The sequence below is a fragment of the Dendrobates tinctorius genome, unplaced genomic scaffold (genome assembly GCF_039654945.1).
Source record: "Dendrobates tinctorius isolate UK_male_01 unplaced genomic scaffold, ASM3965494v1 ptg000007l, whole genome shotgun sequence".
Classification (NCBI taxonomy): domain Eukaryota; kingdom Metazoa; phylum Chordata; class Amphibia; order Anura; family Dendrobatidae; genus Dendrobates; species Dendrobates tinctorius.
The window spans coordinates 43,215,990-43,233,702 of NW_027361675.1; the positions used below are offsets into that span (position 1 = coordinate 43,215,990).

At 41.5% G+C, this 17,713-nt stretch overlaps 1 protein-coding gene across 3 annotated transcripts in view; it reads left to right on the plus strand.

Annotated features, from left to right (window-relative positions):
• Positions 1–16,886, plus strand: part of DTX2 (deltex E3 ubiquitin ligase 2) — a 138,230-nt gene extending 121,344 nt beyond the window's left edge. For all 3 annotated transcript variants that reach the window (XM_073573999.1, XM_073573990.1, XM_073574009.1), the window contains 2 exons: positions 14,755–14,844; positions 16,526–16,886. In XM_073573999.1, the coding sequence (XP_073430100.1) occupies positions 14,755–14,844; positions 16,526–16,750 (315 nt within the window). In that variant the 3' untranslated portion in view covers positions 16,751–16,886. The remainder of the gene's footprint in view (positions 1–14,754; positions 14,845–16,525) is intronic.
• Positions 16,887–17,713: the final 827 nt, after the last annotated feature.

Genomic DNA, 17,713 nt, shown 5'->3' on the forward strand with positions numbered 1-17,713 from the left:
AGAAGGAGACGAGGTACGGGCTATATGTTTACACGCTCGTCGAGAGATCAAAAGAAACCAAATCAATGACTAGCGGTTCCCGTAGGGGGTAGATTGTCATCCTTCTTCCTGGCATGGTCACAGATTACGAATAGTGACTGGGCGCGCAAGGTAATATCCACCGGGCTTAGGTTGGAATTCTCCCAGATCCCGCGGGACACCTTTAAACTGACCCCCTTAAGATCTTCTCATCTCGAACAAGCGGCTTTAGAAGCGGAAGTCTTGAGCCTATGTCAGAAAAATGTTCTGGTAGAGGTCCCAGAGGCTGAAAGAGGAAGAGGGTTTTACTCTCCCCTGTTTCTAATCCAGAAACCTGATAACACATTCAGAACGATTATAAACCTTCGTTCCCTTAACGAGTTTTTGATTAATCATAAATTCAAAATGGAGTCCATTAATACAACAATAAAAATATTGTTTAAAGGTTGTTTTATGGCAGTCATAGATTTGAAAGACGCGTACTATCATGTACCTATCCATACAGACTTCCAGCAGTTCCTGAGGGTGGCAGTTTCAGTAGAGGGCACAGTATGTCATTTTCAGTATAGAGCCCTTCCCTTTGGTCTCTCAGCAGCACCCAGGGTTTTTACAAAGTTAGTGGCCGAGGTTATGGCTCACTTACGGGAGGTGGACATCTTAATCATTCCATATTTAGACGATTTCTTGATTGTAGGAAAATCAGTGGGTCATTGTAAATCCCAGATAGAAAAAGCTAAATCCAGGTTAGAAAACCTGGGATGGATTTTAAACTACGAGAAATCCCGACTCCAGCCCTTAAAAATACAGAAATTTTTAGGGTTGATACTAAATTCAGACACTCAGCGGTGCCTGCTACCACTAGATAAAATACAAAAGATACAGGAGCAGGTTCTTCGGGCAATGGATAATCCATCTATGACCCTCAGACAGGCCATGTCCCTGTTAGGTTCTCTAACTTCATGCATCCCAGCAGTAAGGTGGGCACAGTTCCATACTAGAACCCTTCAAGACGACGTCTTGATTAATAGCAGGGCCCTTGGAGGCTCCTTACAGGGTCGGATGTATCTAAGCCCCTCTACTGTTGCATCACTGAGATGGTGGCTTGAGAGCGAGAACCTAGCGTCAGGGGTGCCCTGGATAACACAGATAACCCGTTTTATAACCACAGACGCAAGTTCCTTCGGGTGGGGAGCCCATATGGGGGACATAGTGGTACAGGGCCAGTGGGATTCTAATTCTGAAATCTCATCCAACCAGAGAGAACTATTGGCGATAGAGCGGGCAGTCAAGAAACTCATTATCTACCTGCAGGGCCATCATGTGAGGATACACTCGGACAACCAGGTAGCGGTAGCATATGTCAACCACCAAGGTGGAACCCGCTCCAGCGCTCTGATGCAGATAACAGAACGGCTCCTCCAGATAGCAGAGAGAAATTGTCTATCTTTGACCGCGCTCCACATCAGCGGAAAGGACAATGTAAGAGCAGACTTTTTAAGCCGCAAGGCTCTAAGACAAGTAGAATGGGCTTTGAACAAAAATATTTACCGCCAGATTGTCCGCAGATGGGGCCAGCCAGAGGTAGACCTCTTTTCCACCAGAAAAAACAGAAAAGAAAGATTGTTCTGCTCTCTGAACCCCAGGGAAAATCCCCTGGCGGTGGATGCCCTACTGATAAGATGGGATTTTTCTCTGGCATACGCCTTTCCACCATTGAATCTTCTTCCTCTGGTAGTCAGGAAGATCAGAGAGGATCAGGCAAGAGTCATACTGATTGCCCCCTTTTGGCCCAGGAGGACCTGGTTCGCATGGTTGAGGACCATGTCGGTAGGCGATCCCTGGGTACTGCCGAACCTTCCGGATCTCCTCCACCAGGGGCCAGTCAGCCACCCACAAGTAGCGGGACTTCATTTGACGGCGTGGTATTTGAAAGGTCACTATTAAAAAATAGAGGGTTCTCCAAGAACTTAATTGACACCCTCCTAAGAAGCAGAAAATTAACCACCACTAATATCTATGCTAGGACCTGGAAACGCTTCCTGTCCACCTTTCGCTTTGACATCAGAGATGGAATTCCCACGAAACATATTCTGGAATTTCTCCAGAAAGGTTTCGAATTGGGTCTCTCCACAAGCACGCTAAAAGTACAAGTTTCAGCCTTAGGGGCCCTGTTTGCAGCTGATATTGCAAAAGATTATTGGGTAGCAAGGTTCATCAGAGCAGCGGCCAGATCGAGACCTATACACAAAGATAGATGCGTACCGTGGGACTTAAACTTAGTCCTTACAGCCATGACAGAAAGTCCGTTTGAACCTTTAGATTCTGCCTCACTAAAGATTATATCCCTTAAAACAGCATTCCTGGTAGCAATAACATCCGCACGTAGGGTGAGCGACATACAGGCACTCTCCAGATTGCCTCCTTACACAGAGTTCTTACAGGATAGAGTGATCCTAAGGCCAGATCCAGCATACCTTCCCAAGGTAGCAACACAATTCCACAGGACACAGGAGATAGTTCTGCCTTCCTTCCTCCCTAACCCAACCAACCCTAAAGAGCAGAAACTCCAGACGTTAGATATTAGAAGATGCTTACTGACATATCTAGCAGCCACGGATCCTTGGAAGAAGGAGAACGCATTATTCCTATCCTTCCAAGGTTCCAGGAAAGGATACAGAGTATCAAAACGCACATTAGCAAGGTGGATTAGGGAGGCTATCTCTCTTGCCTACACAGCAGGTGGCGGTCCGGCTCCACAGAATCTGAGGGCACATTCCACTCGGGCCATGGCGTCATCCTGGGCGGAGAGATCTGGATTATCAATTGATCAAATATGTAAGGCGGCCACCTGGTCATCTCCTTCCACCTTTTTTAACCACTATCGGTTAGACATGGGTGCCTCCTCAGACCTCACCTTCGGGCTAAGGGTGCTGCAGGCTGTAGTCCCTCCCTAAGGTAGTTTACATCTCTGTAATTCTCTCGTGGTGCTGTCATGGGAGTCCGAATAAAGTATTAAGTTACGTACCGGTAACGGTATTTTTCGGAAGCCCATGACAGCACCCTTAGTTCCCTCCCTTGTTCACGTATAGGGGTGCACTCCTTTAGAAGATTGTTCTTAGAATCACCATATGTGGGAGAGGGTATGATATAATTCGGTTAAATAGGGTAGATAGGTTGTATATATCATATGTTGTGTACTAACCATGGTAGCCTCTCAAGCTCTGTAATCCAACTAATGCGTGGGAGAGGTGCCGCCCTTTTGTATCTGTAGGTTTCCTGTTCCTATAGGGCGAATCCCCTCTCTCGTGGTGCTGTCATGGGCTTCCGAAAAATACCGTTACCGGTACGTAACTTAATACTTTTTGCATCACCACATATTGAGAGCTATAATTTTTCCGTATTTTGACCCACCGAGTCATGTGAGGTCTTATTTTTTGCGGGACGAGTTGACGTTTTTATTGGTACCATTTTCGGGCACGTGACATTTTTTGATCGCTTTTTATTCCGATTTTTGGCAGAATGAACAAAAACCAGCGTTTCATGAATTTCTTTTGGGGGAGTGCGTTTACACCGTTCCGCGTGCGGTAAAATTGATAAAGCGGTTTTATTCTTCGGGTCAGTACGGTTACAGCGATACCTCATTTAGGTCGTTTTTTTATGTTTTGTTGGTTTTATGCAATGAAAACTATTTTATATAAAAAATAATTATTTTTGCATCGCTTTATTCTGCGAGCTATAACTTTTTTATTTTTTCGCTGATGATGCTGTGTGGCGGCTCGTTTTTTGCGGGACAAGATGACATTTTCAGCGGTACCATGGATATTTATATGCGTCTTTTTGATCGCGCGTTATTACACTTTTTGTTTGGCGGTATGATAATAAATCATTATTTTTTGCTTCGTTTTTTATTTTTATTTTTTAAGGGGTTCGCTAAAGGGGTTAACTAATGGGACACTTTTATAGGGTGGGTCGTTACGGACGCAGCGATACCTAATATGTGTACTTTTATTGTTTTGGTTTTTTTTTATTTTCAAAAAATGAATTTATTGGGGAATATTTTTTTTTTTTTTTTTTTTTTTTTTTTTTTTTTACTAATTTATTTGGCGATTTTTTTAAAATTATTTTTACTTTTTTTTTTTTTTTTTTTTTTTTTCCTTATTACATAGTCCCAGGTGGGACATCACTGTCCTGTGACAGATCGCTGATCTGTCACATCACAGATCACTGTGACAGATCAGCAATCTGTCACAGGCATTGAAGAAGACTTCCTCTTGCCTGCGCTTTGCAGGCACTGAGGAAGCCAGCTTCCTCCAGGCCCCCGAAGGCCCCCGTTGCCATCTTGGATTCGGGGGCCTGGAGGAAAGGAGCCCCCCGCAGCAGCGCTGCACATTGCGCTGCCGTGGGGGGCTCAGGGAAGCACGGAGGGAGCCCCCTCCCTGCCGATGCTTCCCTTTAACTCCCGATACACCGCGATCATGTTTGATCGCGGTGTGCAAGGGGTTAACGTGTTGGGGGCGGTCCGTGACCGCCCCTGACACATAGTGCCGGGTGTCAGCTGTGATAATCAGCTGACACCCGGCCGCGATCAGCGGCGCTCACCACGTGGGCGCCGCTGATCGCTGTAGACGTACTATCCCGTCCATGGGCATAGGGGCCCGGGTCCCATGGACGGGATAGTACGTCGGATGTCAGGAAGGGGTTAAATAAGCTTTTAACAAAAAAAATATATATCAGCAAGTTCTCATTTTTCCAACAAAATTTACAAAACCAATTTTTTTAGGGACCACATCCCATCTGAAGTGATTTTGTGGAGGTTTGACAGAAAATACCCAAATGTGACACCATTTTAAAACTACACCCCTCAAAGTGCTCAAAACCATATTTAATTAAAGCAATTTGGAAATGAAAATTTTACTTTTTTCCACAAATATTGCTTTGGCACCAAATTTTAGTAGAAAATAAACCCCCAAAATTTGTTATGCAATGTCTCCTGAGTATGCAGATAGCCCATATGTGGGGGAAAACTACTGTTTGGGCGCACGGCAGGGCTTAGGATGGAAGGAGCGCCAATTGATTTCTGGAGCACAGTTTTGGCTGGAATAGATTGCAACTGCCATGTCACATAGGTGAAATGCCGAGAGACAAAGAAAACCCTATATTGGTCACCAATCTAACCCAAGAAGAGGGGTGCAATCAGATAAATAAGATTAAAATAGATAAATCTCCGGGTCCGGATGGCATACACCCACGAGTACTAAGAGAACTAAGTACCATAATAGACAAACCATTATTTCTTATATTTAGTGACTACAGCGACGGGGTCTGTTCCACAGGACTGGCACATAGCAAATGTGGTACCAATATTCAATAAGGGCTCTAAAGGGAACCTGGAAATTATAGGTCAGTAAGTCTAACCTCTATTGTTGGTAAAATATTTGAAGGGTTTCTGAGAGATGTTATTCTGGATTATCTCAGTGAGAATAACTGTTCAAACCAATCTATTCAGTTTTTATGAAGAGATAAGCTATAGACTGGACCAAGGTGAGTCATTGGACGTGGTACATCTTGATTTTTTCCAAAGCGTTTGATACCGTGCCACACGAGGTTGTTACGCAAAATAAGAATGCTGGTTCTGGGGGAAAATGTGTGTAAATGGGTAAGTAACTGGCTTAGTGATAGAAAGCAGAGGGTGATTATAAATGGTATATCCTCTATCTGGGTCGCTGAGACCAGTGGGGTACCGCAAGGGTCAGTGTTGGGACCTATTCTCTTCAACATATTTATTAATAGTGTTGAGCGATACCATCCGATACCCTAAAATATCGGATCGGATGGTATCGGCCCGATACGAAAAAATATCGGGTATCGCTGATTCCGATACCGGAAGTCCCATTCAAGTCTATGGGACTTCCGGTATCGGAATAAGAAAAACCCTTTTCTGTCCTTGTACAGCCTCTCTGGGGTTTGTACGGACCTTCCGGGGGTCTGTGCCGACTGCCCGGGGGTCTGTGCCGACTGTCTGGGGGGCTGTGCCGGCCTGCCGGTGGTCTGTACCAACTGCCCGGGGGTCTGTGCAGGCTGCGGGGGTCTGTGCAGACATCGTCCGATGGGACTGCAAGTCCCATCGGGCGATGCCTGCTACCATGACTGTGATTGACACATTAGCCAATGATGGGACAGTAGTAGTCCCATCATCCGGCTAATGTGTTGAATGTAAAAAAAAAAAAATACATGCTACATAATATAAATATATATATATATATATATATATATATATATATATATACATACTACATGCATGCAACATATATACATGCTACATATATACTACATGCATGCAACATGCATACATATATACTACATGCATGCAACATACATACTACATATATACCATATGCATGCAACATGCATACTACATATATACCACATATATACTACATGCATGCAACATACATACAACATATATACTACATGCATGCATCATGCATACTACAAATATACCACATATATACTACATGCATGCAACATACATATATACTACATATATACTACATGCAACATGCATACTACATATATACTACATGCATGCAACATACATACATATATATCACATGCATGCAACATGCATACTACATATATACCACATGCATACTACATATATACCACATGCATACTACATATATACCACATGCATACTACATATATACCACATGCATACTACATGCATGCAACATACATACTACATATATACTGCATGCATGCAACATGCATACTACATATATACCACATATATACTACATGCATGCAACATACATATATGCTACATACATAGACATACAGTACATATAACATAGAGTACATACTCACCATCACTTGTCACTTTGTTCCCCGAAGCCATTGTCATATGTGGAATAAATATTAAAATAGCAAACCACCAATATACTTACCCCTGATCCGCAGAAGTCCACGAGTGTCCCGCGGCGATCTTGCGTGGAGAACAGCAGCATCAGCTGATGCTACCGTTCTCTACGGGCTCCAGGAATCCAATGACGGGAGGTAGGTATCCTTCCGCACTGTATTCCTCCGCCACTGTAAAAAAAAAAGTCCCTAGTCTCACTTTATGGCATTGCTGTGTGAGAAATTTCCCACGCAGCTTTTGCCATAAAGTGAGACTAGGGACTTTTTTTTACAGTGGCGGAGGAATATAGTGCGGAAGGATACCTACCTCCCGTCATTGGATTCCTGGAGCCCGTAGAGAACGGTAGCATCAGCTGATGCTGCTGTTCTCCACGCAAGATCATCGTGGGACACTCGTGGACTTCTGCGGATCAGGGGTAAGTATATTGGTGGTTTGTTATTTTAATATTTATTCCACAGATGACAATGGCTTCGGGGAACAAAGTGACAAGTGATGGTGAGTATGTACTCTATGTTATATGTACTGTATGTCTATATGTATTGTATGAATGTATTGTATGTAGTATATATGTATGTTGCATGCATGTAGTATATATGTAGTATGCATGTTGCATGCATGTGGTATATATGTAGTATGTATATATGTTGCATGCATGTAATATATATGTAGTATGCATGTAGTATATATGTAGTATGTATGTTGCATGTAGTATATATGTAGTATATATGTATGTTGCATGCATGTAGTATATATGTAGTATGCATGTTGCATGTAGTATATATGTTGTATATATGTATGTTGCATGCATGTGGTATATATGTATGTTGCATGCATGTAGTATGCATGTAGTATGTATGTTGCATGCATGTAGTATATATGTAGTATGTATGTTGCATGCATGTAGTATGTATGTTGCATGCATGTAGTATATATGTAGTATGTATGTTGCATGCATGTAGTATATATGTAGTATGTATGTTGCATGCATGTAGTATATATGTAGTATGTATGTTGCATGCATGTAGTATATATGTAGTATGTATGTTGCATGTAGTATATATGTAGTATGTATGTTGCGTGTAGTATATATGTATGTTGCATGCATGTAGTATGCATGTAGTATGTATGTATGTTGCATGCATGTAGTATATATGTAGTATGTATGTTGTATGTATGTTGCATGCATGTAGTATATATGTAGTATGTATGTTGCATGTAGTATATATGTAGTATGTATGTTGCGTGTAGTATATATGTATGTTGCATGCATGTAGTATATATGTTGCATGCATGTAGTATATATGTTGCATGCATGTAGTATATATGTTGCATGCATGTAGTATATATCTTGCATACATGTAGTATATATGTTGCATGCATGTAGTATATATGTTGCATGCATGTGGTATATATGTAGTATGCATGTGGTATATATGTAGTATGCATGTGGTATATATGTAGTATGCATGTAGTATATATGTGGTATATATGTAGTATGCATGTTGCATGCATGTGGTATATATGTAGTATGTATGTTGCATGCATGTAGTATATATGTAGTATGTATGTTGCATGCATGTAGTATATATGTAGTATGTATGATGCATGTAGTATATATGTAGTATGTATGTTGCATGCATGTAGTATATATGTAGTATGCATGTTGCATGTAGTATATATGTAGTATGCATGTTGCATGCATGTAGTATATGTAGTATGCATGTAGTATGTATGTTGCATGCATGTAGTATATATGTAGTATGTATGTTGCATGTAGTATATATGTTGTATATATGTAGTATGTATGTTGTGTGTAGTATATATGTATGTTGCATGCATGTAGTATATATGTTGTGTATATATATGTTGCATGCATGTAGTATATACGTGGTATATATGTAGTATGCATGCTGCATGCATGTGGTATATATGTAGCATGTATCATGCATGTAGTATATATGTAGTATGCATGTTGCATGTAGTATATATGTAGTATGCATGTAGTATATATGTTGTATGTATGTTGCATGCATGTGGTATATATGTGGTATATATGTAGTATGCATGTTGCATGCATGTATATATGTTGTATATATGTATGTTGCGTGCATGTGGTATATATGTAGTATGTATGTTGCATGCATGTAGTATATATGTGGTATATATGTAGTATGCATGTTGCATGCATGTATATATGTTGCATATATGTATGTTGCGTGCATGTGGTATATATGTAGTATGCATGTAGTATATATGTATGTTGCATGTAGTATATATGTAGTATATATGTAGTATGCATGTTGCATGCATGTGGTATATATGTAGTATGTATGTTGCATGCATGTGGTATGCATGTTGCATGCATGTAGTATGTATGTTGCTTGCATGTAGTTTATATGTAGTATGTATGTAGCATGTAGTATGTTTTTTTTGTTTTTTTTTTACATTCAACACATTAGCCGGATGATGGGACTACTACTGTCCCATCATTGGCTAATGTGTCAATCACCGTCATGGTAGCAGGCATAGCCGGATGGGACTTGTAGTCCCATCGGACGAAGGCTGCACAGACCCCCGGACAGTCGGCACAGACCACCGGCAGGCCGGTACAGACCCCCGGGCAGTCGGCACAGCCCCCCGGCAGGCCGGCACAGACCCCCAGGACCGTCGGTACAGACCCCCGGCAGGCCGGCACAGACCCCCGGACAGTTGGCGCAGGCCGGCACAGCCCCCCGGCAGGCCAGTACAGACCCCCGCAGCCTGCACAGACCCCCGGCAGTCCGCACAGACCCCCGGCAGTCCGCACAGACCCCCGGCAGTCCGCACAGACCCCCGGCAGTCCGCACAGACCCCCGGCAGTCCGCACAGACCCCCGGCAGTCCGCACAGACCCCCGGCAGTCCGCACAGACCCCCGGCAGTCCGCACAGACCCCCGGCAGTCCGCACAGACCCCCGGGCAGTCCGCACAGACCCCCGGCATGCCGGTACAGACCCCCCGATAGGCCCGAACTGACGGCGCATCATGATGCGCACAGACCGCGCATCACGATGACGTAATTTCGGCAGCCAATCAGAGCCACAACAGTGGCTCATTGCATTATGGGAACTTCCGATTCTGATATTGAAAAAATATCGGTACTCGGTATCGGAATTCCGATACAGCGAATATCGGCCGATACCCGATATTTGCAGTATCGGAATGCTCAACACTATTTATTAACGATCTGGTAGAAGGTTTACACAGTAAAATATTGATATTTGCAGATGATACAAAACTATGTAAAGCAGTCAATACAAGAGAAGATTGTATTCTATTACAGATGGATCTGGATAAGTTGGAAACTTGGGCCGAAGGGTGGCAGATGCAGTTTAGCAATGATAAATGTAAGGTTATACACATGAGAAGAAGGAATGAATATCACCATTACACACTGAACGGTAAACCACTGGGTAAATCTGACATGGAGAAGGACTTGAGGATCCTAGTTAATGATAAACTTACCTGGAGCAGCCAGTGCCAGGCAGTGGCTGCCAAGGCAAACAGGATCATGGGGTGCATTAAAAGAGGTCTGGATACACATGATGAGAGCACTATACTGCCTCTGTGCAAATCCCTGGTTATTCCGCACATGGAGTATTGTGTACAGTTTTGGGCGTCGGTGCTCAGGAAGGATATAATGGAACTAGAGCGAGTACAAAGGAGGGCAGCAAAATTAATAAAGGGGATGGGGGAACTACAATACCCAGAGAGATTAGCAAAATTAGGATTATTTAGTCTAGAAAAAAGATGACTGAGGGGCAATCTAATAACCATGTTAAGTATATAAGGGGACAATACAAATATCTCGGCGAGGATATGTTTATACCAAGGAAGTTGACCGTCTCAAGGGGGCATTCTCTGCGTCTGGAGGCGAGAAGGTTTTTCCACCAACATAGAAGAGGATTCTTTAGTGTTTTGCAGTGAGAATCTGGAATTCCTTGCCTGAGGAGAGGTGGTGACGAACTCAGTTGAGGGGTTTAAGAGAGGCCTGGATGTCTTCCTGGAACGTAACAATATTGTATCTTACAGCTATTAGGTTCTTTAGACAGATGTAGATCTGGGGATTTATTCTGACAGAATATAGGCTGAATTGGATGTTCAAATGTCTTTGTCTTCATGATTTGCGAGTACTTGACAGCCTGAATACATGTGGGAATTCACTAACAAACAGCCAATCCCCACATGTATTCAGGCTGTCAAGTAGCTGCAAATCATGCAGCTGTGGAGACAAACTAAATCTCCGAGCACTTCCAAATACTCGGAGACACCCAAGCATGCTCGGAGAAACCCGAGCAATGAGCATACTCATCACTAATTGCAATGCATTATATCAGCGATCAGAGTGCTAAAAGAAAAAGTGAAAAAAAAAAAAATTGTAAAAATAAAAAAAATCATGAAATAATAAAAAAAATTGTCCCCATAAATAAGTGTTTTTATGTAAAAATAAATACACAATTGGTATTTCTGCGTCCAGAGCACCCAAACCTTTAAAACTGTCACGATATAAGAGTGGTATCGGTGATCGTACTGACCCGAATAATAAAGCTGTCTTATAAATTTTACCACACATGGAATGGCATTTTTTTTTAAAAAATTCAGAATTACTGGTTTTTGTTCATGCTGCCTTCCAAAAATCGGAATAAAAAGCGATCAATAAGTGTAATGTTCCCGAAAATGGTAGCAATAAAAACGTCAACTCTTCCTACTAAAAACAAGCCCCCACATGACTGTCGTAGAAATATGAAAAAATTATAGCTCTCAAAATATGACGATGTGCAGTTAACTGTCTTTTAGTGTGTGACAGCAGCCAAACCTAAAAATCCTATATAAATCTTGTATCGCTGTAATCGCGCCGACCCGAAGAATAGAGTCGTCTAATCACTTATACTGCATGAGGAACGGCATAAAAAATATGTAAAACCAATTCTTACCATACTTCTGATTTTATTCTGCCTCACAAAGATCACAGTAAGGCTCATATTTATCCTGCGCTCTATGCTGAGCCCTTACACCATGGTTTCCGTGTAAATCTCTGATATTTGTGATTCAGACGGAACCCCCAGCAGAAGATTCCCAATAATGAGGCAGATGGACGTCTGGCCTATAATCCGTTAGTGTCAGTCTTTTTAGGCGTGCATAAAAGCATGGTTGGCCACAGTTTTGTGCACCTCTGACTATTGACTACAATAATGGGACTATGAGTATCCTATAGGAGGTCGGTTCAATTTACAATTAAACATTGATATATTAGTGTCCCCTATACCACACTGTCCAGTGCTAGTTTTAAAGTTTTCCTTGAGTAGTTTAATAAAGTTAATAAATCTTTTAGGTCTTTAGTTAGGGTTTACTTGCCTTTTGGCAAATTGTTATTTAGTGTTATTACCCTACTCTGGCTCATGACAGCCTTTATTGTATGTGCCTCTAAAAAGGACACCGCTAAACAGAGGCCAGACGAAGTCCCAGAGTAACTCTTCTGGCTCATTATAGTGAATGAATCCCTTGGGGGTTTCATCTGTATCCTGTCACCTGGAGATTTAAATGGATGCTGTTATGAGTTCATTTTCTCCTTCACCTCTGATGTCTGATGAACTCCCTTTGCTGGTGAAAGGAGGTAGTGAAATTGATCTGGATGGGAAGAACCTGTCATCTGAACAGGTGGAGTGTGATTGGACATCCGGAATTTCTGAGTGGATATAAGGCAGCCGACGCCCTTGCAGGGTTGCTGGTGATCCTTTCTGCTCTGAGCTCTGGCATCCAGTTTAGTTCCTGTCTACTAAAAGCTAAGTTTTTGCTCTGCTATTTTTCCATGAGATTTTGTCTGTTTACTTAGTGTTTGTGTTCAGCCTGCCCTGGTTGGGACGGGCTGAACTCCATTTTTGTCTCTGATCAGTTGATCTCTTTGCTCTGTCTTCAGAATATACCTGAGTGCTGATATAGTGATTTTGAAGTCTAGTGACTTCAGGGCCTTTTCTATCAGACGTGTTCGACATTGTTTTTGGCAGGGATTTTTTTGCGGATTGCAGCCAGCATCTTTTCTGTCCTTTCCTATCTAGTTAGTTGGGCCCCATCGTTTGCTCAGCCTGTCTTTCTGTCTGTTTGTGTTTTCATCTGTTTTTCACCGACAATACATGTTGGGGGCTGTCTATTGCTTTGGGGTCTGCTCTGGGGCAGTTTAGATTTCCCCTTTCTTTCTTGAGACTTATTTAGCTCTCCAGCTGTGACGAGGGGTCTAGGGCACCGTAGGAACCCACCACAGCTACTGTTAGTTGTGGTGAATAGGATCAGGGGTCTGCAATCCGCTAGCTACCAACCTCTCCTGTTGTCTGGACTTGGCTTGTGTTTTTTTGTTTTTTCCTCCTCCGGTGACTCATTCATAACAGGATACTCTGATATGTGCTCAGTGTATAGCACAGGAAAAATGTGATCCCAAACATTATATAAAATGTTCCGCATAAAAGCTTCAACTCAATCCATAGAAAAAGTAAGTCCCCACTATGATCCGACATCTGTCAATGGAAATACAGGGGGCTTTCTTGTTACTGGTAGTATGGAGGCTCTGAAAAAGCACTATGACTTCTCATCCCTCAAAAGAAATCCAGGGAATTCTGGTATCCTAAACCCAAATGTCCCCCTCCCTTCTAAGCCCCAGAGTTGTGCCTAAACCACATTGTGTCCACATGTTTGACATTTCTGTAGCGATGACATCCCGCCTAATTTACGGGTGCATGCCTCCAGAAGCATGAGCTGGGAATAATGTACTGGGCACTACAATAGCAGATTTTGCAATTTTCACTCAGCAATATCCACTGCTGCTTGTTTCTGGAAAACATCCTTTGAGTCAAAATCATCACTACAAATGTAGATAAATTCCCCAAGGGGTATCATTTCCTAAATGGGGTCGTTTGAGGGGGGGTATTCTGCTCTTATGAGAGGTGGTCCCTAAAAAAATGGTTTTGTAGTTTTGTAAATTCTGTTGGAAAAAATGAGAAGTTGCTGGTCAACTTTTAACCCTTATAACGTCCTAGCAAAAAAAAATTGTATTCAAAATTGTACTGATGCAAAGTAGACATGTGGGAAATGTTACTTATTAACTATTTTATGCGATATGACTCTGATTTAAGGGCATAAAAATTAAAGGTTTGAAAATTGCAAACTTTTCTAAATGTTTGCCAAATTTTCGTTTTTTCTTAAATAAACGCAAGTCATATGAAAGAAATTTTACCACTAACATGAAGTACAACATGTCACGAGAAAACCTTCTCAGAATCAACAAGATCCATTGAAGTGTTCCAGAGTTATAACCTTATAAAGTGACAGTGGTCAGAATTGTTAAACTTGGCCCGGTCATTAACTACCAAATTGGCTCTGTCACTAAAGGGTTAAAAAAGCAGCAGTATGTCCCTGGGATCAGTACACACTGACTACACAACACTGAGCATGGTATTTGAATAGTTAGACCACTCTGCTCAGAGCAGATCCATCACTTCTGTGCTGTGGAGTGTCATAGTGCCACTAGGTATGGCAGGAAATGGCAGCTACTTTTTACTGAACGTCGTATTAGCATTTCATTTCTCATGATATTAATAACAGCCTTTTATCTTTATGATTTTTAATTACAATTAATATAAAAGAGAGGGTCATTTTTCATGGCATTTTCTCTTTAACATTTATCGGTGTTGTTTTTTCCATGATTCCACTTGGTTTTTTTTGCTTGGTGCTGTGACTTCAATATTCATGCATGTGTATATTATACTAAAAAAATCTGATTTCCCTCCAGGGGCCTGAACATCCTAACCCAGGAAAACCGTATACAGCAAGAGGATTCCCTCGTCACTGCTATCTGCCAGACAATGCCAAAGGAAGATTGGTAAGCTCTAAACCACTTCTGCGTGTCTGTTGATTTTATTCCGGCACTTTGGTCATTCACAAAACTTCTGCTAGATCTAAACACACAATAATATTGGTACAATAAATACATTTGACATACTGACCCGTTGGCTACATGTTTTACACAGCCTCATAAATACAATAATGGCACAATGCCATCTAAAGGACCATTGTAAATATTGCATACATTTATGCTTGAGAGGGAATATGGAAAAAATAGAAAAGATAATCATCCCTTCCATTTCTAAATAAAGATTAATATTTAATCGGTTTCATTTTTTAGTTATCATTAGGTCTGCTTTTAACCCCTTCACTAGCTGCGCCATACATGTACGGTGGAAGTCTGATGCAAGCATATGGAGCGAGCTCATGGGGTGAGCTCAACCCATGCTCTGCAGGCAGTGGATGTCTGTCACTGCCAGGACCTGGCTCTAATTATCAAAGGTGTCAAACTCTGACAGCTGCTTTAGCAACACGCAAGCATGAGGGCTTCATCATTCTACATGCTCATCGGCACGCATGTACGTGATCGTGGGTCGCCATTGTAATCCTTCCGTTCCAAAGCTATCCCTTATCCAGTTGTTATGTAGTTGAGGCACAAGTGCAGGGAACTTGGTCTTTCACTTACAGTTCTCTGTCCTCTTTCCATTTTTTTCCCACCCGCCAACATAGGAATCTCCCTGTCAGGTCACTCCTACCCGAGTGACATTGCTCCCCATTCCAAAATCTCACTCAGACTCATTCGCAGTGATGCTTACACAGTTACCTCCTGGAGTCATGGCTCGCTTTGTAAGAGACTGCATTAGGACGATGTATACGTGGATACACGGCTTCTTCTGAGAAGACAACCGGAGTAAGGTGTGGTGGTGCCTGTACAAGTTTTCGGATTCGGGAGGCAGGTCACTTCACTGTTTCTTGAAGAGACATCACTCGTTTCTGATGGTGGCAGGCAGGCAAAGATGCCATAGAAGGTTTAGTTGTAATCTGAATTACCATTGTCTAACATAGATGTGTTGTGGTTTATGACACACAAATCCGTTGACAGGTTCCCTTTAACTTTGGCCTGACCCACTGATTTTGGCAGGTTTAGCCAACTGTCTAATGTTGTTGTGACCCAACTTTGTCTCAAGTCTCTGACAACATCTCCACTCTCCCACTTGAGAAAACCTGCTTGGGGAAAGCGTGCATGTGTTTAGGGGGTTGGGAGAAATTGCTGTTGGCCAAGTGTGTTGCTGACAGCTGTCTTCGGGTATGTTTCCACGGGCCGGAATACTTCACTATTTGCTGCGGATTGGACATAGCCTTAAGGTGTATAGCCACATTTTTAGAGATGGAATTTAAGAACAAATTGATACAGAATAAAACTACAATGTGGTGGTAATAAGTGGAACGAAATGAGAATTTGATGGTGTAGATCTCATGGCCTCTTTTTTTTTTTTTTTTTTTTTCTTTAGTAAATGTGACTTAATTTAATACCCCTGTGATATATATATATATATATATATATATATATATATATATATATATATATATATGCCTTTTATACAACAGCAAAAACTTAGCCACATGGGTTGGCTACAAGCACTAATTAATTGAATGATGCATGTGTAGAATATGAAGAATATCTCTCCTTATTTGGGAATGTATTCCTTTTCCATTAGGTACTGGAGCTCTTAAAGCTGGCTTGGACCAGGAGGCTGATTTTCACGATTGGTGTTTCCAGCACGACTGGTGAATCGGACACTGTAGTTTGGAATGAAATCCATCACAAGACAGAAATGAACTCTAACATAACCGGACACGGTTACCCGGACCCAAACTACCTGGACAATGTTATTGCCGAGCTTGCTGCTCAAGGGGTATCAGAAGATTGCTTAAATATATAAATGACTCTCTGGCTGCCTTCACAGGAGGTGTTCATTCAGTTCATGTAAATGATGCCTTAAAGATTTGGTTTAAGTTAGCATTATATTTTTTGTAAAGCAATACATATTAAAAAAAAGTTTACAAAAAAATGTACAAGACTGGCATGTGAAGTCATAGAGCCAACCCTGCTGGACAGGGTCCAGCCATCTTAAATGTTCCACCATATGTTTCCCTGCATACATATGTTACATCATTCAGTAGTCATTGCATATATGAAAGGAAGAATGCAGATTTTTTTTTTTTTTTTACTAAGATTGAGGCAATTCAGATGCAATATTAGCATGGATTTTGTTGATATTTATACAAGGTACTTGGCAAATATGATAAAATTCAGTCTTGACTGGGTAAGTGATAGCTGGCTTTTTGAAACCCTTCAGAGCCCAAGCCAGAACTTGAAAACTTGTTTGGCTTGTACGCCATTGGCTTGCTATTTTCTTTGATTCACTGAAAATATTTAGTTATTTTGTATTGAAAGTCTGTATACAAATTTGCAAAAATTTATGTTTATTGTTAAAGCTAACTATATCAATTTTAACAGCAGCACATAAGAAGTAAGTTGCTTCTTTACCAACAGCTTTTTATAATAAAAATATATATATATATATATATATATATATATATATACTTATGAATTACTTAATAAAAATTTTATGGAGGGGAAAAAATAATCTTTCTGAACAAGTTCTTTAATACCTTGTCGATTGTGTCTTTTTCGAGTCAGACTCTCATCTTAATGGCACAGATGTGCCATTAAGTATGGTATTTATCCCAGTCCATAGGATAGGGGTTAGCTTATTTATCAGAGTACAGCGGTCTGCTATCTCCAGCAGTCTGATTATAAAATTAATGGAGTGTATTGTTCCTCTTGACAGGGCTCTGTTGGGCCCAGTTCTCAGAATCGGTGTGTTCACCGATCGGACCCT